Genomic DNA, 22,948 nt, shown 5'->3' on the forward strand with positions numbered 1-22,948 from the left:
CTGTGGTTACACCGCCCTCCTGCCCCAGTTCTCAGAAACTGCTGCACATGTGTTGTGCTACCATGACCATGTTTCTCAAATTTGAAGGTCAGTTCCTCAGACTGACATGATTATGTGTGTGTGTGTGTGTGCACGCACTCCCTCTAGGTACGATGAAGTTCAGGGAATCGATTTAGAGGCTAAAATATTGGCACATTTGTGATATGTTGGGCTTACGGTGATCTTCGACACTATTAATTTAGTTGAAGACCTTCCTGACAAATAAGTAGTTTCAGTGAGTTAGGTATCAGCTGTGAGGAGGCAGCTACTGCAAATTTTCTTGTTGATACATAGAAATTTAGAGCTGGAAGGAAATGTAGAAAACATACAATTTCAGTTACAGATTAGAATATTCTCTTTTCCTCCTAGCTGTGAGATGAGGCATGTGGTTTTGCTCACTTTAATTCTTGGAGCTCAAGAATTGCTCTTATATGGGGATAAACTAATCACACTGGAATTACCTACATGGAAATTTTGGCAGATCAGGGCAGGGCCACAGAGAAAGGCTTCATCTGTCATTCTGGAATGAGGGACCTGGAGCTCTGCTTTTTTTAATTCCTTCCGTTCCTTGTGAAGCCTGATATATTTATGAAAACTCAGAAATTTGCATTGGTACAATACTATTAACTAAATTGCAGATCTGTTATAGACTTTCTTTGTTTTTTCCACTAATATCTTTTTTTCTGTTCCGTAATCCAATCTAAGATGTCACACTGCATTTAGTCATCATATTTCCTTAGACTCCTCCAATCTGTGACAATTTCTAGATCTGTCGTTATCTGTTACAACTTTATTTTGCAGAAAGCTCAGCGGTTTGGGTTTCTTTGCTGTTTTCAAGTGAGGATGGGTTTTGAGGAAGAACACCACGGCTGAGGTGACGTTTTCCTTTCATTGAGTCACAGCAGTGGGCGCAGGATTTCAAAATGACGTTACTGGTCCTGCTGACTTTGAACAGTTGGTGCAGATGGTGTTTGCCAGGTTTCTCCATGCTTTCCGTCTTTTTCTTTCATCGTTTTTTCTTTTTTTTTTTTTTAACCCAAATAAGGATTTATTCTGTTAATTCTTTAGAGGTGATTGCATTCTTCATTAATTAAAGGATAATCGTTTTACAGGTTACATCTAGTTTTTTTTCATCTAATGAATATTCATTTCCTTGAATTCTTGAATGGCCTTTGCTATGCCTGGATTCTTCGTCTCATCTCATTTTAATCCACCTTTTCCACATCTATAGATCTTTTTCAAGTACATCTTAAAGGATGGAGCCAGGGCATGAATTAAATATTATAAATGTAATGCCAGTTAACTAAGAATGAATAGAGCCTGAGAACAAATTACTTTCCTAGAAATAATAATAAACTGTTGACTCACTTAGCTTGTTGCCAACTAAACCACCCAAGTCGTTCTCACGTAAAATTTCAAAGGGCCAGATTAAACGAAACCAAGATCTGCGGTTAACTGACGCTTTTAGGATCTCAGCTCTGTTACTTACTAGCTTTGTTCCTTAAGGATAGGCCTTCTCCCCCATAAAATGGGGCACATGGAAACTTTCTTACAGTGTATTGAGGAGACTTAATAAGACTGGCACAGTGTTAGCAGCAAATGGATATTTAAGTGAGTAACTAACCAGGTTTGACACTCATACCCTCAAAAGCTGACTGGACGTACAGCCACTTGCACATGTCATATTTTTTCCTTCCTGGGCCCTGGGCCCTAGATACACAGTTACAGGAAGGAAACAGGTTTGCTACCGGAAAGAATCAGTGATCTGACAGTAGACATCCATTTTCTTCCAGGAGTTGAGAAATTCCCTTCAAAGGGGCAAAATTATGGAAATCCCCACTATCCGCCCTAATCAGCCAGAGGAACAGCCCCCAGGGGCCCTCCCAGAGACCACCGCAAACCCCTGTAGAAAACATGCACCCATCTTGTACTCTCATGGGCTTCTCTCAACAACACAGAACTCTAAAAGTAAATGGAATGAGTTGAAGGGGACAAAACTACAAGAACATTTTCTCTATGATATTCATAATTTTGGCATGAAATAAATTTTTTAGAAAACATGAAAAATATAGAAAAATGATAATTTCTGTATCAGAAATATGAAATATAGTTTATCTACAATATTATTAACCTTAATTAAATAACTTAATTAAAACATAATTAATTAACTGCAATATACACTCATAAGGTTTTACTTAAATCTATTTGAGTATTTCTAGTTGAAGGAAATGTACGCAGATAAAATTTTGCATTACAAATGAATATATGATGTAATAAAAATGTTAAAGGACTGTGTACATAATAACCTGTAGCATAGTATAAAACTAATTTTTAAAAAATATTTTGTATTCATATGATTATGTATCAGAAGTTGATATTTTGAATTCTTAGGTATGTTTTCTCTGTGAGTTAATATTATGTATGTTTTCTTTATTTGCTTAATTCTTTTTAATTTTTGCATTTTGCAAATTTTTAATTTTTTCTAATTGCAAAATACACTATGTTTAAAAATCTATAAGTTTTCAATGAGACTTCCAACATTATATTTACATGTTCTGTTGAACTCAAAGTCGTTATCTTGGGTAGTGAGTGGGAGAAAGGAGGGGTGAGGGAGTGTAAGCCCCAAGCTAGTCATTCTGAAGAACTCACTGAAACAGCTAGAGAAAAAAACAAAAATTCAGGAGCAGGATGTAAATGATCTTAACCGGTAAAAGATTCTAATAAGAGCAGCATCTTCCAAAATTTGTAGAAACAGAATATAGCAAGATGGAATTCCATGCCCTTATGAGAAATGTTAGATGACGTCAGTGATTTAAACCTATAATAGTGTAGAAGCAAAGCAGTAAGAGAATTATTCCTCCATCTGTCAAGGAAAATGCACAAAACTTCTCTTATCCCAGGAAAATGTTACAGGATTAGATCCTGTTACATGTGAGAATTAAATTTAAATGATGTAAAACATTTACTACGCTACCTGGCATTTGGTAATAACAAATGTGAGTTTCTCATTTATACCTTATTTTCATTTTCACAACTTCATGTCCTCGTACAACTTCTAATCTCCAGTCTTTACCATATATTTTTATTTTTATTAACGATTTTCCCTTTTTTTTTGGATTTCAATTCTGCCTTCAATATTGCTGGCACTCTAAGCTCCATGAAACTTCCAGTATTTTTTATATTTCTAATTTCCTCCCTGTTTCTGTCCCTAATGCATAATATTTGTGTCTATCTGTTAACATACATACTCCTACCATGCCCACTCTCTCTCGAATGACAGAGCAAAATAAAAACAAACCCTTACCCATATGCCAAGAGTTTTGATGTAACATTATCATGAGACGATCTCTTCCTGAATCTTAAGAAATAATTCCTGGGCCCTTTTCTATATGCCCCCAGAGATGTACTTATAATGTGGAAACAGGTTTTTTCCTTAGAAATAAGACCAGGAAACTGAGTTACTGGCACTTGAAAGGAGAAGTCATTATAAATGCTGAAGCTGTTTTTTCTTTGCTACTTCCTTATCCTATTAGGATGCTGGACACCAGAGGAAGTTAACGAATCTGCCTGAAAACTCCAGCCGAACAAGAGGAAGTATAAACTGCCAACCCAAACTTTCAAAAAGATTCACGTCTTACATTAACAGATGCATACGGATTTTACTTAAAAGGTAAAACAACGTCACCAGGTTTGTTTACTTTAGCATGTATATTACAACAGCCTATGTTAAAGGGATCAGAGGGAAATTACATTGCTCAAAGCGGGATTTTCTGTGAAAGTTTTGCTGGTGTCACCATGAGAACAGAAAAACACATGTTTGAAAATATTCTATAATCTATGAAACTGTTTCAAATGGAGTCCTTGGAAAATTAATTTTTAAGGCTAATAATAATGTGAAAAAAAAGTTTAGTCATCAAATTAGTTTGGAAAACATCTATTTAAAATGATATAAAAGATTTGGTGGAAAACCAGAAATGGCTTTTCAGCTCACAGTGACTGTCTTTTATGTTTTAAGGCACCTGTACCTCTGTCCTCCCATTTCTTTGGGAAAGTTTCTTTCTCTCCTTCATGTTTGATATGTTAATGATTAGAGCTGGGGTCTTCTTACAAGCCCGCATCTCCCTGATTACAGTGACTGATCCAAGGAAAAGTCACCAAGCCCTTCAGACTGCTCATCAGGACGTTTCAGACCACACTTCCATGCGGAGTAGGCTGATGAATAAAAACGAAGCACATACAGAAATTAAAATGGGACATACTTTAGAATGTGTTCCTAATCAAGATTTTTACTTTCTTAAATCTGAGGACCATGATTCTAAGTGAAGTGGGCAGGAAAGAGAAAGAAAAATGCCATATGACATCATTTATATGAGGAATCTAAAAAAATAGTAACAATAATAATAAGGACATACATGAACTAATTATTATTTTGATTTCTTGAATATGTATGAGCACATGTGACTGTCCTTTATGATTGGACTACCACATTCTGTTGATTCTTATTTTGTAGTTGGCTTTATTCCTTTGATAACTAGGTAAGTTTAAAAAGCTAAAGATCTATCTGCTCTTAGAAACAATAATTAGTACACATATGTAAAGTAAAAAAAAGTGCAATATACTGTATATATGCATTTGTATGCAATATAATGTGTATATGCAGTCCAACTGTAATAATTCTACCTAATAAAACTGAAAAAGGAAAAAAGTTGAGATATAAACATACAACATTGTATTAATTTCAGGTGTACAACATAATTATTCCATATTTGTAAACACTGAACAATATGAAAATGATCACTACAATAGTCCTTTATATAACATCCATCACTATACATAATTACAAAGTTTCTTCTGTTGTGATGAGAACTTTTAACATCCACTATTCTAGTAACTCTCAAATGTGCAGTACCTTATTATTAACCACAGTTATTAGATCCCCAAGTTTGTACCTTCTGATCTCCACCCATTTCACCAAACCCCCTCACTCCCCACCTCTGGCAACATCAATCGTCTGTATCTGTGAGCCTGGTTTTTGTCTTGTTCTGTTTTATATGCTACATATACAGGATTATATGGAAAAAAAACTAAAGGAAAAATAAATTTAATTTGATTATAAGAAAAAAAAATATTACTTAAACCAAACTAGAAAAAGATATATGCAAATGAAAACACTGTCAAATGAAAAGACATCATATTATATTTATGAAATCCTACAAAAAGTCAGAAAACCCATTCAGAAATTCATAAAATCAAGAACAGGGAGTTAAGATAAATTCAAACCAGCAATATTCCTTTTTATTTAATACCCTTGAAAGTCATACACAACTTTTAGTAGTCACATTCACCAATTTAATTTTTAGAAATTCAGCAGCAGTCTTTGGAACACTAGGAGACAAAGGACTGTGTTGTAATCTTCAGCGTACGAGGTGGATTCTTGATCATTCAGTCGTTCAGGTCTTCATCAAGGGATCTTCAAGGCTGAACGAAAGACGTAAACAGAAAAAATGTTATTTCCTCTTCATATGAACATACATAGAAGAATTACATGATAATGTGATACAATGTATTATATTACATTCTCTCTCTCACAGACACACATATGCCCACACATACTCTCACTCACTCACATATGTTAAAAAGCATACTACCGCTCGGAACAGAAAATGTAAATGCAACGATTTTCAAACCTCAGTGTACCTAAGAATTATTTCTATTCCAGAGAATTATAGTGCAGAAATGCCATTTTTAAAAGCACACCCATGTGATTCTGAAGCAGTGATTCAGTGGTGATTACTCTTTAAGGAAAAAGTAGTTTAATCAATATTTATTACATCAGAATAATATTTGTATGTTTGAGATTATCCATCAAAAATCATTCAAAGTCCTCCTCAGTGTACAATGTTAGGATTTTCAAAATACTCCTTTACATGTATACATATGTGTAATTTTGTAGATGTAATCATTATGTTTAATTATATTCAGTAATGTAACACATAAATAGAATGTATTATTGCACTTTTGTGACTTTTCCTTATTTAATTGGCCGCACCATAATCTTTCCAGCCACTATCCCACTGATTGGCATTCTCTTTGTTTCCAGCTTTGGGGCACTATTAACAAGGCTGCAAAAAGGAATCCTTGTATGTTTCTTCTTACATACTAATTTCTTTCTCTGTATGGAAGAAATTTTCAAGGGCAGGTAGAATTGTTGAGTCAAAGGATCCATGAGGCATTTTTTAAAAAAATTAATGGAAGTTTCCTGATTGCTTTCACCAAAGGCTACCACACCTCTCATTTCCAGCAGCAGTGTTTGAAATTGTATTTTTCTCTGTGTCCCCACCAACAATAAATATTGGTGCTGTTTTAAATTTCTGTTGGTCTAATTTGTATAAAGCAGTATCTCATTGTTAATCATACTTTGAATTGCCCAGACATACTGGTGAACTTGAGAATTTTAAAAATATTTATTAGTCATTTAAAATTCATTTTGTGTGGATTGGTTTTTTTGTGACTTTGCCTAGTTATTCATTAGATGTTGTCTTTCTCTTAATAATTGGCTTATATATTAATATTGGCATATAGATATGTATACAGCATGTTATATGTTATATACGCATACTAACACTTTTTATGCTATATACAATTTGCAACAGTTCTAAGTGTACATGTGTATATATGTATGATATTAACACTCTACATTTATATACTTTTAAGAATTCCAACTTTTATCCTTTGTCTCAATCTATGTTTCTCATATAACATACACAATATTTCTACCAAAAAACATACTTTTGTCATATATCATTTCTAAATGCATAGTCCTCCCAAAATTGTTTTTTAAAAGAACCAAGAAAATGTACCCACTAACTTGTTTCCCCTTCTTTTCTTTTTGGTGTATAACTTAACAAATTTCTTGCCTTATTCACTTTTTTCTTTTGTTACACTTTCCTCATGAAAGCAAATTATAAAATGAAAATCTGATTGTGTCTTGTCCCAAATTAATCTTCTAAAGCACCCCCCCCCAACTGTCCCTAGAATAAAATATGAACATGAGATACAGCAGATAAGACCAGTCGTTATTGGGCTCCACACCACCTTTTCAGCCTAGATTCTCACCATTTCTCTCTCTCTGCAGAGTCTCCATAATTCCCCCCACAGGCTGTGAGATCTTCCAGTAAGCAATCATGCCTTTTCAACCTCTCTTATCTCTGTATCTTCAGTGCTCAAGTTGCCACTGGTTACCATAAATATTTTCAGTATATGTTTCTGAGGGAAGAACTTCTTACCGTTCCCCAAAGGTGTGGTACTTTCCTGTGCCACATTTTGTATATGCCGCGTCCTTTCCTTACAATGATCTATCTCGCAGTCATCTGACGTTTAACTTGAACATCACATTTTTTGCACAATCTCCCTGAAGTGTCTTAGGCCAGCTCTCCATATTCCTGCAGTATCGCATTCTGTCTCTACCATAGCATGCATCACACAGCTGTGTGTCCTGCCTCTTTCCTGAAATGACTCCTACAGTGTCTTTAGAAGATTTATTCATATTTATTTACCCATCTTCTTCTTAGCTCTATGAGGTAGCACTGTGATTGCTTAGAAAATATTTAGGCAACTCAGAGATGGATAAGAAATATTTATAAAAAGTTATTGCATATTCTGAGTGTGGATATACATACACACACAAATATATACATATATGGAAATATATGTGCATGTACGTCCTTTCTTTTTTTTTTCTAACACCAGAGGAGTTCTCAATTTCCACAAGACTGGAACTGTTTCGAGCAATGATGAATCAGTTCTCCTCACTCACCTCACTGGATTGTAGTTCCCATTTTCCTTTTCATTGTACCTCTGAATGGTCTCCTTTTTCATCCAGAAATAGGAAGAGATTTAGACATAGAAATTAGTCTGGCATCATTAAAACCACCTGACTCATCGGAATTTTCTAAAAGGAAGAAAATAATTACTGGGAAAGAAATCAGACCTTCCCTCAAATGCCTTCGAAGCGCTTTGAACATTCAGAAACACTGTTTGCAATCAGGAAGGCAAACGGTGTGGTTTAAGAGGCACAGAAAGTCTTCCCCATGCCTTATAAATATTTTCCTGACTTCCTTTTGGCAAATCCCAAATCCCTTGGCTTGAAGAAGTGAGGCAGGCCCCCCTCAGAAGGAATACTGAGAAGGCCCTGAGCCTTCATAGAGGAAGGGGATATTGGGGTATTTTTTCCAACCCAGCAGAGTTATTCTGCCCAGAGGCAAAATTGGTGCTAAAAAGAAGACAGTGGACAAAGAAAGAAACATTATATAAAGAGAAATCAGGCTAGTCCTGTGAGTAAGGATGGCTGCCGATGGGATAAAGACATAGAAAGTTTAAGCTTTTAAGAAAAAAATCAAATTAGAGAAAGGAAATTAGCGGGAAGTGGGAATGAAAGAAACTGTGAAAGAGATATGAAAAGTCAAATTACCTTTTAGAAGATTAATTTCTGTTTTAGTAAAATTAGGTCCAAGCCTTAATATTCTACTACATGGCTCCTCTGTCAGAAATAATCATGGGCGTCTTAGACAGAGGTCTCCCCGTGACTGCAGTTTTTATGTTCTCCAAGAATAGTTTTTGGTTCATTCCTGCCTGTCTTCCTTACATGCATCACAAGCCTCCTATTACGTTTGAGAGTTCTTCCCACTGCTGTGCAAAGTCAAGTGTCTCAGCCTCACTTACAGCACATGTCTGAACCCCAGGGCTACAGACCCTCAAAGAATCCACAGACCTGGGGAATATAGGTCCAGGTCATCTGCCTTCAGGCAAGAATTCATCTCCCGGTATTGAATCTGGTGGACAGAATTCTCTCCTCTTGCAGAAACTGCCAACAGAAGCCGCAGGTTAGGGGTCAGCCGATCATAATAAAACGTTCCCTCCTCATGTGCACTTCTTCCACACCTAGTCATGATTCATGCCTCTCTCTTGTTTCCATCCCACTCTACTACCAAGCTTTTCCCTCAGCGCCACAAACTCAAATGCAATGAGATGAGGCTGAAACTCCCCCATTGCTGTTGTCTAACAGCCCCGTTTCTTCCCCCAAGGCGGCCAGCAGTCCTCTGTAATTCACTAGAGATCCGTCTAAAATCGGTCCTTTCCCGTCCATTCTCACTATAAAGTCCTTTTCATCTTTCACCTCACCTATTTCATAATGCTATCCTTCTCAGTAATGTGGTTCTCTTCCAGCGGCTCAGACATCCTGTTGCCAAACAGAACTTTCTAAGAGACTGCCTGCCTGTTTCACCCCACTCCACCCTACCCTTTAATGCCTGTCACCCTTCTTCCCATGCAATACGGAACTTCATTACTTGTTTCTTCCTCTTCTCCAGCCTTATCAGAAGCTTCTCTCCTTGAACTCAACTTTTGCTCCCCTCTCAGAACAACACGTGCGCCCTCCTTTACGCGTCTCTACACTTGTACATGTTTGTCTCTTTCCCTGAAATGCACCTGACCCAGTTCTTTGAACTCTATTTTCAAACTGTGTCTCAAATCCTCCTGGAAGTTTCCAGTACACCCCTTCCCTTTCAATTAATTACTTTATTCTCTGTTCCCCTTTTGGTCCTTATTCATCTTAACGTATAACAATACATTGCAATTTATTTGTTTACATGTATTCCACTAGACTTGAAATTCTATGAAAACAAAAACACTTGGTCATCCACGTCTGAAACATCTTCAGAACCTAGCACATTGCTTGACAGAACAGTAAAATTAGTAATAAGTATATAGTAAGAGCAAATAAATGTTTGGGCAATAAATGACTCATCCTGAACCATATAAGCATACTCATTCCACACTATTAATTCTATAATGTCCCAGGTAAACATGTAGATAGAATGTAGGAATTATCAATACAACCAGTGCCCCTTTTCTTCTCTGAATTCTTGTTCCCTCTTTTGGGGAACCTGCTTAAACCTCTTCTGGGTTCCCTTTCTCTGTCCACTTGGTACTTGGATCTAATAAATTTTTTTTGTTTTTTATTTTATTATCCCAAGAAACTTCCCCTGGGAACATTCGAGAGATCATAATGTGGCTCAGACCTGTAAGCCGCTGTCTCTGTCTTCGCTTCTGAGTCCACAAGAGGAGTGCGATGAGAAAGGCCAACAGAATGACCCCGAGGATCCCAAGTGCAACAAAGGACGAGTGACCTGAGCACAGGTAAACATCACAAGAGGTGATAACGTCTTAGCTGAAAGGCCTGGTTCCCCAGTTACTATCCCTCTTTTAGGTCAGATACAGGATCGTTGAAGAAATTTCAAATTATCAGAAATTCTGACCCAAAGTGTCTTAACAAGAGAGATTCTAAATAATGCAGACAACTGGTCCCATGCTCACAGCCCCCTTGATATACCTGTGGCTTTTAGGGGTCCTTTGTTCTCTGCAACTTCTGTAGGAGAAAAGAAGAGGAGAGACTCAGTTCTGGGTGTAACATATGGAACAAATATCTCTATTTCCTGTCTGAGCCTCTAACACTTCTCAACCAAGTGAACTACTTCTCCCACCCAAAACTAGAGGCCCCTAGTTCTTCCTCCCTCTGCACAAGGATACGTGTGAGTTACACGCTCTTCCTCGGTGAAGGCCAATGTGCAATAAGATGAGTTTTCATCACTCCTCGGACTGAAACATCATGATTCTATCTCCACCAAATCCCTGGGCTGGTACTTCCAGTCCTTCCACAGTGCACTTCAGCACCCACCCTCTCTTTGCTGTCAGAGATAAAAGGCTCTGTCCAGACTCCGAGCACTCACCTGAGCACCTCACAGAAGCATCCTCCTTGTGCCCACAGTCACTGTGCCCCCAGGATCTGGCAGGACAGTCCCACAAGGAGGACTCGTTTCCCTTGCACTTCACTTCGTTGAGCCATATGGGCCCGGTCCCCTGGCCAAACGCCGCCTCTTTTCCTGCCTCCAAAGCTAAGCCACAGCCTAGCTGGCGACACACCACCTGAGCATCTTCAAGGTCCCAGGAGTCATCACACACCGTCCCCCAGGAGCCTCCGTGCCAGATCTCCACACGTCCAGAACAGTTAGTGCTTCCTTCTTGAAGTCTTATTTTGTCTGAAAAATCAGAGACAGTGAAGTCGTTTCTGAGAAGATAAAACTTCCCAAGAGGTCACAGGGGAAAAGAGAGAATGGAAACTCTTTTTTAAAACCTCTATTTTAAAACTTTGCTATTTAAGGCACATTTTAAAATGTTACATTTTCACAAAATTCGGCTTTTATGATAGCACATGTCCTTCCAGCGAACTGGATGCATTTCACCCTGGATGTAAGAAAGTTAGTGTGACTTAGGAAATGTCAAGTGGAGAAAGTTAACATTGTAAACGTATAATGTTAAATTCTTTCAAACATAAAAAAGCTCGGGAGATTGCCAGGTAGATAGAAATCTTCTCCCAGTTTAAGAAGGTGTAGATTAGGGAAAATAATTCAGGATTGATATTTCTGACTGCTTCACTCCTTATATTAATGTAACAAGGTAGCATTTGAAAGAAAAATGGGACAATTCAACAGGCAAATACTGAGTTATGTAGTTCTCTGCTCCTCATCTGTTCACAGAGAAGGCAACTGAATTGAAAACTCTCCAGAGGACCATCGGAGTTTGATAGCCTTTGGGAAGATGATCAATGATCCTGAATACCTACAGACGAAATTAAATAAAACCATTTACACCACCCAGGTAGAATAGAGATTAACCAGAGGTTACTCATTCTTGCTTAGTTAGGTCAGGAGACAAGCTACAGAATGGAATTCTCATCTATGGCAACAAATACTCACTGGCGCATGTGATCCAGGTCTCCTCTGAGGGGCTGGCCAGTCTCCACTGCCATGGAGATGACGGGCACTTCCATAATGTGTCAGGTCCTTTCGGGCACTGAACATTGTCCACCCACATGTGCCTGGTCGTCCTCTTGTCTAAAGATGCAGGGCTGATGTTCCCTTTGTCCGCACAGCCCAGCTGCCTGCATACCACCCCCACCGTGGTCGCAGACATGTTACTCTTGCCAACGCTGCCCCAAGCTCCATTGTAAAAGACTTCCAGGCGCCCTGCACAGGTCTCTCTGCTGGTTTCGCTGATCAGCCTCAGAGACATGAACTCTGGGGTGAAATAGACAGTTAGCAATTTCACATCTTCTCTGAAGATTCAGAGGACTCACTCCCTTTACTCTGATGTGAGAATAGCTTTTAAAATAGGTACAATATGTCAATTATTAGTAATTCTTTAGTAACTTCTGGATGATTTGGTAGATTCTATCAAAATGTAGTATTTGCTCTATAAATACTTTCTGGTTTTCTAGTCTTGGGTTTTGTCCTTAGGGACTTTTTAAAAATGCCACCAGTGATTCTAAGTTGACTTCTAAATCTCAAAGGATCAGCGCCTTTTGTCAATTACATGGTTTGGATTTTTCTCTCTAAATTACTGTAATTTTAGGCTCAAAACCCTAGTCTGTTCATTTTGGGGGGCAATTTTCCCTGACAGTTAAAATTTAATGAGATAGACAAGAAAGCCATCGTTTGGTGTGTATCCCCGTAACATGAAATGCTTCCCTTTCTGATACTTCAGTTTTGATGCATATGTCCTCAACCAGGTTTATGTCATTAAATGTGAGTAATATGAAAATCACTTCTGGCACAGAGAGTTTCTCACTTCCCGAAGTCATAGAGCTGTTTTTCTCAATATATTACAACTGAGTACATTTTTTTATGTCATAATACTTTCTAAAATTTACCATGTTTACAACACAAGAGCAGTGTCCTGCTATGGTAATTCTTGCTCCTATAACAAGTCAGTCAGTCTCATTTGTCTGTCACAAAATATGACCTGGCGTGCTGACTATCTTTTTCTCTGTAGAATATAGCACCAAATGTATTTCTTCTTGTCTTTTTTTAACTTACTTCTTTATTAACACAGTGATCACCGAGTGGTGCGCTGAATCCTTACCCAGTGTCCAGCCCCATACATATTTATAAAGAAACTTCACATTACCAGCTTTGCTGTCATTTTCATGACATACAGACTCACTTCTGAATTCTTCTCTTGCTGGCATTATACTACCTTGCACGTGAGGTAGCGCTAATTCATCAAATCTACACTTCTGGGAGCCTGAATCTCACAGCAGTTCCCTCTGGACCTGTACTTCAGGGAAGCTGCTCAGAGTGATAGCCCTCACTTTGCCCCACCTCAGTCCCTTCTTGCATAATTGTAACCTGAGGTTACGTGCAGGGCTTACCTGAGCAGATAACGCCCGCATCCTCCTTATGCCTGCAGTTGTGCCGCCCCCAGCCATGTGAATGGCACTTCCATATGTGAGACTCTTTTCCATTGCAGTTCATCTCATCCAGCCAGATAGGCCCAGTTCCTTCCCCAAAATGGGCAGAACCAGTGGCATTAATGGCCACTCCACAGCCCAGCTGTCTGCACACCACGTGGGCATCACTCAAGTCCCAGCTGTCATCACAGATGGTGCCCCAGGAGCCCTCATGATAGACCTCTACTCTCCCTGCACAACGGCCGCCTCCGTTTGCCAGGCGGAGCTGCCCGCTCGCTGCAAAGAGAAAAGAAAATATTAGTAAAACGCACTTCTGAGGATTGAGATCATTTTCATAGGTTGGTCACTGATTCTTACCGATGCAGGCAACACCTCTCTCTTCTGAAACAGGAGAGCTTGTTGGACTCGAGGATGATGAATTGCATGGGGATAGTGTCTGACTCTGGTTTCCTGCAACACCAAACCACTTAGTCACAGAAGGTACAAATAGCTGGGGTGAGGAGGGGAGGTCAGTTACAGTGTTAGATAGACGAGCTCAGGACAATCATAGCTTTAGAGAAAGGTGGATGCGTCAACCAAGCTGGGAGTGAATCAGGAACTCTGAGAAGGCACATGGTAAGCACTAAATAACCACCAGGTCCGTGAAAATTAAGTTTACTTTCCCTCTAAAAAGACAAATGAAGTTTAAGTCTGGCACACTTCTCATGATCCCTCACAGTGGGTCATTCCCTTTTAGTTCTGTTCTTTGCTAGAAGTCCACCCACTCGTAGGGCACACCACCAGGGGGGAGGTTCATCGAGGCTGCCCTTTCTTCTCTCACCTGAACAGATTACAGAAGCTACTTGCTCTGCAGAACATAACGATGCACCAAGAGCAGTTACGGGACAGTCTCCTACGTGCTGCTCAGTCCCAGTGCAGTGAAACTTGTGCCTCCAGACCTGCCCACTTCCTTTCCCGAAAGCTGCTCCTCCTGGGGTAGAAAGGGCAACTCCACATTTAAGCTGCTGGCACAAAACGTGGGCATCTTCCATGTCCCAGTGAGAGTTGCACAGGGACCCCCAGGTCCCAAGAAAGTTGAGCTCCACTCTTCCTTCACATAAGGACTTGCCATTCACCAAGCGGACTTCTGTGTATCCTGAAAGGAGACAGGAACTTTAAAAAGTTGTCTGTGACTACCTAACCCTACCCTCTTCACAGGATGGGAACAAGCTGAACGTGTTCTCCAGGTCTCACTTGAGCAGACCACTCCAACGTCCCTGCTGTGGCTGCAAGTGCCATCTGGGCGGGGTGCTACTGGGCACAGTGAAAGATGGGACTCCTGTCCCTCACACTGGAATTCTTCAGCCCAGATCTGTCCACTTCCTTCTCCAAAGTGAGCTCCCCCCAGGATGGAGACGACCGTGCCGCACTGTAATTCCCTGCACAGCACGCTGGCCGCTTCCAGAGAGAAGTCGGAATCACAGACGGAGCCCCAAGTGTCGCCATGTTTCACTTCCACACGACCAGAGCAGGGAATGTCCCCTCCAACCAGTCTGGGTTCCCTGTGGGCTGAAAAATAACATTTCAGTGAGAGAGAACATGATTCCAAGATTTTCCTTCATGAAGGGAGTGAGGAAGGAAGTGGAAAGCGAGAAAGGGAGGCTATCCAGTCCTCTTGGCTCTTCTGCCTAGAGCTGGGCATGGCGAATTCTAGACACACACCCCTCCCCCTCACTAGCCTACTCCATCTGAGAGAATTCTGGAAATCTGCCTCCTGGAACCAATGATTCCTACAGCACGATTACTCTTTCCTTTCAGTATTGTGCCTGCATTATTCACCACTTTAGAGACCACAGAAAACATGTGTCCATTCTCTCGACCTTTCAGCCCTATACTCAGAACTCCACCCACTGCAATCCGGGGTCTGCCTAATCATTTCAAATGGTTTTTCATAAAAAAAAAAAAAGTGTAATATACTTTCTGTTTCCAAAATGAACGGAAGACCTCTTCTTTCCCTTGGTATCTGTCACACTTGATACATGAGACATTCCTTTCTTCTGTTTTCATCTCCTTTCTACAGTGTTTTATCAAACCCTTTCATGTATTCCTTGACCAAGGTTCTATCCTCAACTTTCTTGTCTTCTGAAAAGACATTTTCTCTTAATTGCCACAATACATTTCGTCTACACATTTCTCTTTAGACCTATATTCAAAAACAGATCTACTTTGACATCTAGAACTTAATGTGTTCAAAACTGAATGACAAGCCACTGAATCCTTTACTCAATTAATGATATCCAGGGCCAAATTAGAATCGCCTAAAAATTGAACCATAAATAATGGTAATAATAATGATAGTAGTGAATATTGAGTATCTACTATGGTAATAATAATGATAGTAGTGAATATTGAGTATCTACTATATGTATATATATACACACACACATATATATTTGGCATTTTAGTAAGTATTTAACAAACATTATTTCATCTTTACAATTGCCGTATGGTATAATTATTAATAACATCACAAATTTACAGACAAGGAAACTAAAACACAGAGAGGTGTAGTAATTTGCTAAGGTCACACAGAGATTAGTGAAGGGCCAGAATTTGAAGCCAGACTATATGCTACAGAGCCTATAATCTTGACCCTCACAATACACTGCACGTGTGGCAGTCACCAATATCTGTCAGTCTTCCAGCATATTTTTTCTCCATGTTTATTGCCTCAGCCTTTATTTCATGGATCTGCTCATGACACGTTAGTCTGTACCACAAACTGGCTTCCTTATACCATTTAAGTTTAGGTACGTGGCTAGAGTGTTGGAAATTTACCACTGTAAGAGATTTTTTTCCCTGCTAAACTAATGAGTGCATTTTAACATAAAAGCCATTAATTGAATTTTTGTGCCTGAATTAACTCCTTTAATCAATAAATTAAGCTTTCCCCTGGCGTCAGTAACTGAATCTGTATTCATTTCTTTCTGTAGAAGTGGAGAAATGAAGAACAAATATCAGAAGTAATTAATTAAAGTTATGTCCTTTTGTTTAATAATAGATAAAATATACAGTATAGTTTAAAGAAGCATTAATACATCTTCATCATTTATTCCTTTCCAGACTCTGAAAAAGGATAGATCATTCTAGTCTCAAAATTATTTCTCAGACTTTCGTAAAATACAGCACAACTCAAATGAAGCGTTTCTTAGGTTCAGGTGTCCCCTCCAGCATGGACACAGTTAGCACAAACGAAATGTCTGGGATTCAAAGCAATTTTGTGACCAAAACTTGTTAGACCTCTTTGTGGCTGGTTTGTCTAAACTACACGTCAGAGATAAATTGCTGCTTTATCTTTCTAGTCTTTCTGCTTTACCGAGTCCTTTGGCCCTTTTCAGCCATAAAAACTCGTGCTGTATCAAAGTCTAAGGATTTAAACAGATTATGAAATTTGTAGTTTCAATTTTGCAGGCAGAAAGATAGTATTTCCATAATCTGTTTTCTTGGAAATCTTCCAAAAGTATCAAGTTTATCAAGAAATAAAATTATAAACGGTTCTAGAAAAACAAGGAGAGAGCTAAAATCAAGGCCCCACAATAGGTAGAAGAGTTTCCAAAATCTATAGAAACGTAACAGAGTAGTTTACAAAAGGAAGCAAAGTGCATGTATAGCAAATAACAAACAAAAATATAATTCTGTAAAGAAAGGGGCTCATCTTAAGTTGTAAACTTACATGCAGCTTAATACAATCCTAAATAATTCAGCGTGAGTTACCATAAATGAAACACTCTAGTAATAAAATCTAAATTTTCAATGTAGTTAACTAATGACTCAGATATTGTAGGCTGGAAAGCTAATGAGTCTTGTGATCCGTGGTAAGATATTTAGACAAATGCCACCTTGAAAAGAAAAGCATGTGCTCACTAAAGTTGAAACTTGGAGAACATATTGGGAAAAATATTTTTTTAAGTATGTTTTTATAAAAGTATAAAAAAGAAGAAAAAAATCAGAATGTTGACATGGCATGAATCCTCCTTGTCACTTTTAACACTTACCAAGAGAGAAATGAACTGACTAGAAATAGCCAGACTGCAAGAAGAAATGGGAGGGAAAATACCACTTGTGTGAGGGAGGCGTCCTCTGCCTGCAGCTACTATATGTAGTTAATTGGGAGTCCTGTAATTTGAAACTTGCAAGATTGGAAAAACAAACCCCAAAATATCCTGCCCTTTAAACTGAGGTGGTGATGAAACTGTGGACTTAGCAGAAAATAAAACTGATGCTCTGCATGCAAAGACAATGAGCCTTCTAGCAAAGACAGGATGTAAGTTTTGCCCTTCCTCCCAAACCCAAGGTTTCAAATGACCTTAGGGCTGTGGTCAACAAATTAAGAGGAAGGCCCTCGTCCCATGGATAAGTCAAAGTATGTATTATTTGACTGTGGTTAGTTTCACATGGCATTGGCTTCCTAAGTTTGGAGAGAACTGTTTTGCTGAATTTGTGAGGCCAACTGACATCAGTGATTACTCAACTTTAAAGCAATCTGAGGATCCCTAAATCAGCATCAGCAGAGAGTGGGTTGTGAAAGGTGTGCAGCCCTCAAAAAAACATACTTTCCAAAGCGAACTCAGAATCGACTATGAGAACAACGCACGAGGAATACTGCCCCGAGAACCGCACTGGGCCCGTGAAGGGCAGCACACAGAGGCCACCTTCTCAGAGGACAGAACCTGGCCTATGAGGTTGCCTCCCCACACTCTCCCTCACTTACAGGGTAACTCTTCATTCTTGTCCAGTAGGATTTGATCACTACTAGAGAAGAAAAACCCTGGGTGTTTCTTGGTGACCACAGAGTGACCAAAACAGCCTTAAACTGCTTAGCTATTTGACTTATTTTAAAAGAGAAAAAAATAAACTTTTTCTTTAGTCACTCATTTGGTTTTCTTTTAGATGCAGTTGAACTTCATACTAACTAATGTAAAATACAATTAATAGGAAAATTTACAAAACTTTCTAAATTTAGAAGGGAATTATCAGACATACAAATATGCTTACACATTCCAAAACACACACAAAGTCCCCATAAAGATCATGTAGTGAAATATGGTTTTAGTCGTAGCATATTACATAATAACAATAAGTATTATGTATGTACATAATATGATAACATAACAATGTATAATATGACTAAGTTAAAGCCAAATACATCTGTCACCTCAAAAATGTAACTTAATCAGAGTTCTTTTAAAAATAAATCCCAATTCTATTATGAGTAAAAGTGTGCACCTAGAACAAAATTATTCACAAGGGTTGAAAGTAGGAAAATAGAAACTAAATAAAGCAACACATGTGATATTAACATCAGACAAACTTGATTCCAAAATCGTTCAACCATAAGAAGATGGAAATTTTGTAATACTAAAAAGAACAATTCACAATGACCATCTAACAGTCAGAGGAAGATTCTATGCCCAGATCCACAGAGTATCAATTCATCCATTATGTGATATAGCTACTGAGACACTCAGTGGGAAACCTATAAACTCAAATATTTATATTAATAAAGAGGAATAAATCAAGATTAAACATGTAGAGACCTAGTTAGAGGGTAGAACCTTTTATGTGCTTCATATCCACTTACCAATGGCTTCACCCCAGACACATACTAAACTACATATGCTCCTAGGTGGATTCCCTTAAGCATCCAACTCAAAAAGTTAAGAGAGAAAGAGAAACCAAACTTCAGGAAATCTGAAGTGAATTAATAGAAAGAAAAACAAATTTAATGAGTTAGAAAACAAAGGTAGCATTTTGGGCCAGGTAGGTAATTAGGTATTTATTTATTTGTTTGTTTGTTTATTTTAATGGAGGCAGTGGGGTTTGAACCCAGGACCTGGTGCATGCTAAGCACATGCTCTACCACTGAGCTATATCCTCCCCCCCAGAAAACAAAGGTACTATTAATTTGTAAAAACCCAGCTGTGAGGTCTTTAAAAAAAAGCTAAGGCAGTAGATAATTTTATCTAATACAATAAATTAAAAGCATAAATAAAGGCACATAATAATAAATGAAGAGAAGAGAAAAGTCATGGTAAGAAGACATTTATCTGTCTGTCTATCTATATAACTTTTCATCCAAAAGCAGAATAATTAACATTCTTTTCACATACACATGGAATGTTCTCCAGGATAGGTCACACGCTAGGCTCCAAAACAAGCCTTGGTAGATTTAATAAAACTGAAATCATATCAAGCATCTTTTCTCACAACACCATGAGACTAGAAGTCAACTGCAAGAAAAAAACTACAAAAAAAACCCCACGAACATGGAGAAGCTAAACAACATGCTCTTAAACAATCAATGGATCACTGAAGAAATCAAAGAGGAAATTTAAAAACATCTAGAAACAAATGAAAACAAAAACATAACAACCCAAAATCTATGGGATACAGTTCTAAGAGGGAAGTTTATAGAAATACAAGCCTACCTCAGGAAGCAAGAATAAACAACCTAACCTTACACTTAAAGGAACTGGAAAAAGAACAAACAAATCCCAAAGTTACTGGGAAGAAAGAAATCATAAAAATCTGAGCAGAAGTAAATGAAATAGTGACTAAAAAATAGAAAAGTTGAATAAGACTAAAAGCTGGTTCTTTCACAATATAAACAAAATTGACAAACCTTTAGACAGACTCATCAAGGAAAAATAACAGAGGACCTAAAGTAATAAAATCAGAAATGAAAAAGGAGATGTTACGATTGCTACCACAGAAATAGAAAGACGCATAAAAGATTACTATGAACAATTATATATAAAAAAATGAACCTAGAAGAAATGGACAAATTCCTAAAACATACAATCTTCCAAGACTGAACCAGAAAGAAAGAGAAAATATGAACAGATCAATTACAAGGAATGGAATTGAATCAATAATAATAAATAGAAAACTCCCAAGGAACAGAAGTCCAAGACCAGCCAGCATTATTCATAACAGCCAAGAAATGGAAGCAACATAAGTGCCCATCGACTGATAAATGGATAAAGAAGGTGTGGTATATACATGGGCTGTTACTCAGCCATTAAAAAGATGAAGTCTTGTCATTTGTGATAACATGGATGGATCTAGAGGCTATTGTGCTGAGTAAAATAAGTCAGGCAAAGAAGGTAAATATTATGTGATTTCACTTACATGTGGAATCTAAAAAAGCAAAGCAAATGAGCAAACATGAAACAGAAATGGAGTTATAAACACCAAGAACAAACAGGAGTTTGCCAGAGGGGAGGGGGTTAGGGGGAGGAAATAAATAAGTGAAGGAATTAAACTTCCCGCTGCAAAATAAACGAGTCACAGGTATGAAAGGTACAGTGTGGAGAATATAGCCAATAACTGTGTGATATCTCTACATACTGTAACTAGACTTACCATGGTGATCAGTTTGAAATGTGCAGAAATAGTGAATCACTATGTTGTGTAACAGAAACTAACATAGTGTTTTAGGTCAACTATACTTTAAAGACAAACAAACAAGCTCATAGAAAAAGATCAGATCTGTGGGAGACCAGGAGGCAGAGGAGGAATTGGATGAAGGCAGTCAAAAGGCAATAACTTCCAGTTATAAGATAAATATGTATGTACCAGGGATGTAATGTACAAGATGATAAATATAATTAACACTGCTAAATGTTATATATGAAAGCTGTTGAGAGAGTAATTCAGAGTTCTCATCACAAGAAAGAAAATTTTTGTTTTCTATCTCTTAAATTTTTTACCTATATGAGATGATAGGGGGAAAATGTTCAGAAAAAAGAAAATTATTTCATAGTAAGATAGAGGGAGTCTAAGTTTCAATCATGCTAGTTTATCCAACATAGTTATTTTTTAAAATCATTTGATGACATTCTGATGAAAGACATATTTAAGTTCTACCTTAAAATTTTTAATCCTCCTTAATCTTTGACACATTCATGGATTTAAAAATTACTCAAACGCTAAAGTGAGCAAACAATAAACAATTGGGTCTAAGATTCAAAATGAATTATACATTTCTCTGAGATACTCACAATGGAATAGATATTTTCTGGCTTCTTGGGAGAGATCTAGTCATAGTGACCAATGAATCTTGTCAGTCTCAAGGATGTTACTGGAAATTTACACGCTTGAAATTCAACTTCTTAACACATTGACTGCAAGTCTTACCTGAGCAGGTAACTTTGGCTTCTTCATAGTGTTCACAACTAAGTCCGCCCCATTGCCAGTTCTTGCAGTCCCAAAGAGAAGTTTCGTTTCCATTACAGCTGCTTAAAAACAGCCACGTGTTTGTTTCCTTAATTTTGGAATAAGCTTGATAGGATGTTTTGAGTGCAGATCCACATCCCAGCTGCCTACAAACCACATCAGCTTCTTTCAGTCCCCAGGTTCTGTCACACACTTTCCCTATCAGTTTCTGAATTTCCACCTCCACTGTCCCAGCACAGCGGCTGCCTCCACCTGTGAGTCTCAGTTCCAGATCTGACCCATCTGCAAAAGAAACGTAGACTCAGGCCACAGATATATAGGCAGGTTAGCCCAGAGGGTACTTTCTTGATCTTGCTCCTTCTCAGATACTGAGACATTGGAAACCATGGCTTACCCATCTCTGCTTTTTTTAAGAGCCAGTAGAGACCATGAATTTGGTTAGAAATGGGATTTTAGTTTCAGGAGTTAATGAAAATTGTCAAAGGTGGAAAAATATGAGCAAGTCAGATATAAAGTAAAGACATGTAACATTTTGTCTTTTGGAGCTCCAGGTAGATTTAGAATTCAAAGTGTGATCCCTAACAGTAATCTGAAAAATTATTACAGAAAATAGAGTCAGACAACCCTTCCAACTAGTCAAATAAAGAATGTGTTAGAGATTTCTCACAAGTGTAAAAGAGTTCCCAACAAGGAAACGATTAGTTGTTTCTCCCTCACACATCTCACATCTATTTCTCTTCCTAAACAACATAGGCCCTTCCTTCTCTTTTTGTTGTGTGTTGTTTTAACTTACCAGAACAAGTCACACCAGCATCTTCATTATGATTGCAATAATGCTTCCCCCACTCGTGGTGTTTGCAGTGCCAGACAGCAGACTCATGTCCTTCGCAGGAAACACTGTCAAGCCAAATGTGTCCAGTTCCCTCACTGGCGTTAACTCGACCAATGGCAGTGATGGCAGTCGGACATCCCAGTTGCTTACATGCCACAGCAGCATCGTCACTATCCCAGCCATCATCGCACACTGTCCCCCATTCTCCTTGGAATCTCACTTCCAATCTTCCTGAACATTTGTTGACTCCATCTGTCACTCTCAGGCTCAGGTCTGCTCCCTCTGTAAGAGGGACACAAAACAAGTCAGCGATAACAAGAATAAGGTCAATCGTTAAAGCCGGAGGGAGGAGTGGATTCAGGCAAGAAGACAGGACTTTTCAGTATGAAAAGCATGCATTATAGGAAGAGATCCTAACAGGATCTCCAGGGACTAAAATTTATCTGGAGATTTGCTTGTTGGACCACGAAAAGATTTTTTTTGTTGGAATTGTTTGGTTTTACTCCTGTTGAATATGTATTTGCATGTGTGTAGGTGCATGTGGTTAGCTACAC

At 38.3% G+C, this 22,948-nt stretch overlaps 1 protein-coding gene across 2 annotated transcripts in view; it reads right to left on the reverse strand.

The window, feature by feature from the left end:
* CD163 (CD163 molecule) overlaps positions 1-22,948 on the reverse strand; it is an 83,778-nt gene that overhangs the window by 53,690 nt on the left and 7,140 nt on the right. Inside the window, exons 5-17 of one of the 2 annotated variants that reach the window (XM_010946359.3) lie at positions 22,356-22,676; positions 21,524-21,844; positions 14,579-14,893; positions 14,166-14,480; positions 13,703-13,795; positions 13,307-13,621; positions 11,853-12,173; positions 10,827-11,135; positions 10,430-10,465; positions 10,119-10,226; positions 8,810-8,902; positions 7,856-7,908; positions 5,309-5,517 (exon numbers count right to left, since the gene is read on the reverse strand). In XM_010946359.3, the coding sequence (XP_010944661.2) occupies positions 7,886-7,908; positions 8,810-8,902; positions 10,119-10,226; positions 10,430-10,465; positions 10,827-11,135; positions 11,853-12,173; positions 13,307-13,621; positions 13,703-13,795; positions 14,166-14,480; positions 14,579-14,893; positions 21,524-21,844; positions 22,356-22,676 (2,570 nt within the window). In that variant the 3' untranslated portion in view covers positions 5,309-5,517; positions 7,856-7,885. Of the gene's footprint in view, positions 1-5,308; positions 5,518-7,855; positions 7,909-8,809; positions 8,903-10,118; positions 10,227-10,429; positions 10,466-10,826; positions 11,136-11,852; positions 12,174-13,306; positions 13,622-13,702; positions 13,796-14,165; positions 14,481-14,578; positions 14,894-21,523; positions 21,845-22,355; positions 22,677-22,948 lie in introns of those variants that run through there. The other variant, XM_074357769.1, reaches the window with a different exon arrangement.

The sequence above is a fragment of the Camelus bactrianus genome, chromosome 34 (genome assembly GCF_048773025.1).
Source record: "Camelus bactrianus isolate YW-2024 breed Bactrian camel chromosome 34, ASM4877302v1, whole genome shotgun sequence".
Lineage (NCBI taxonomy): Eukaryota > Metazoa > Chordata > Mammalia > Artiodactyla > Camelidae > Camelus > Camelus bactrianus.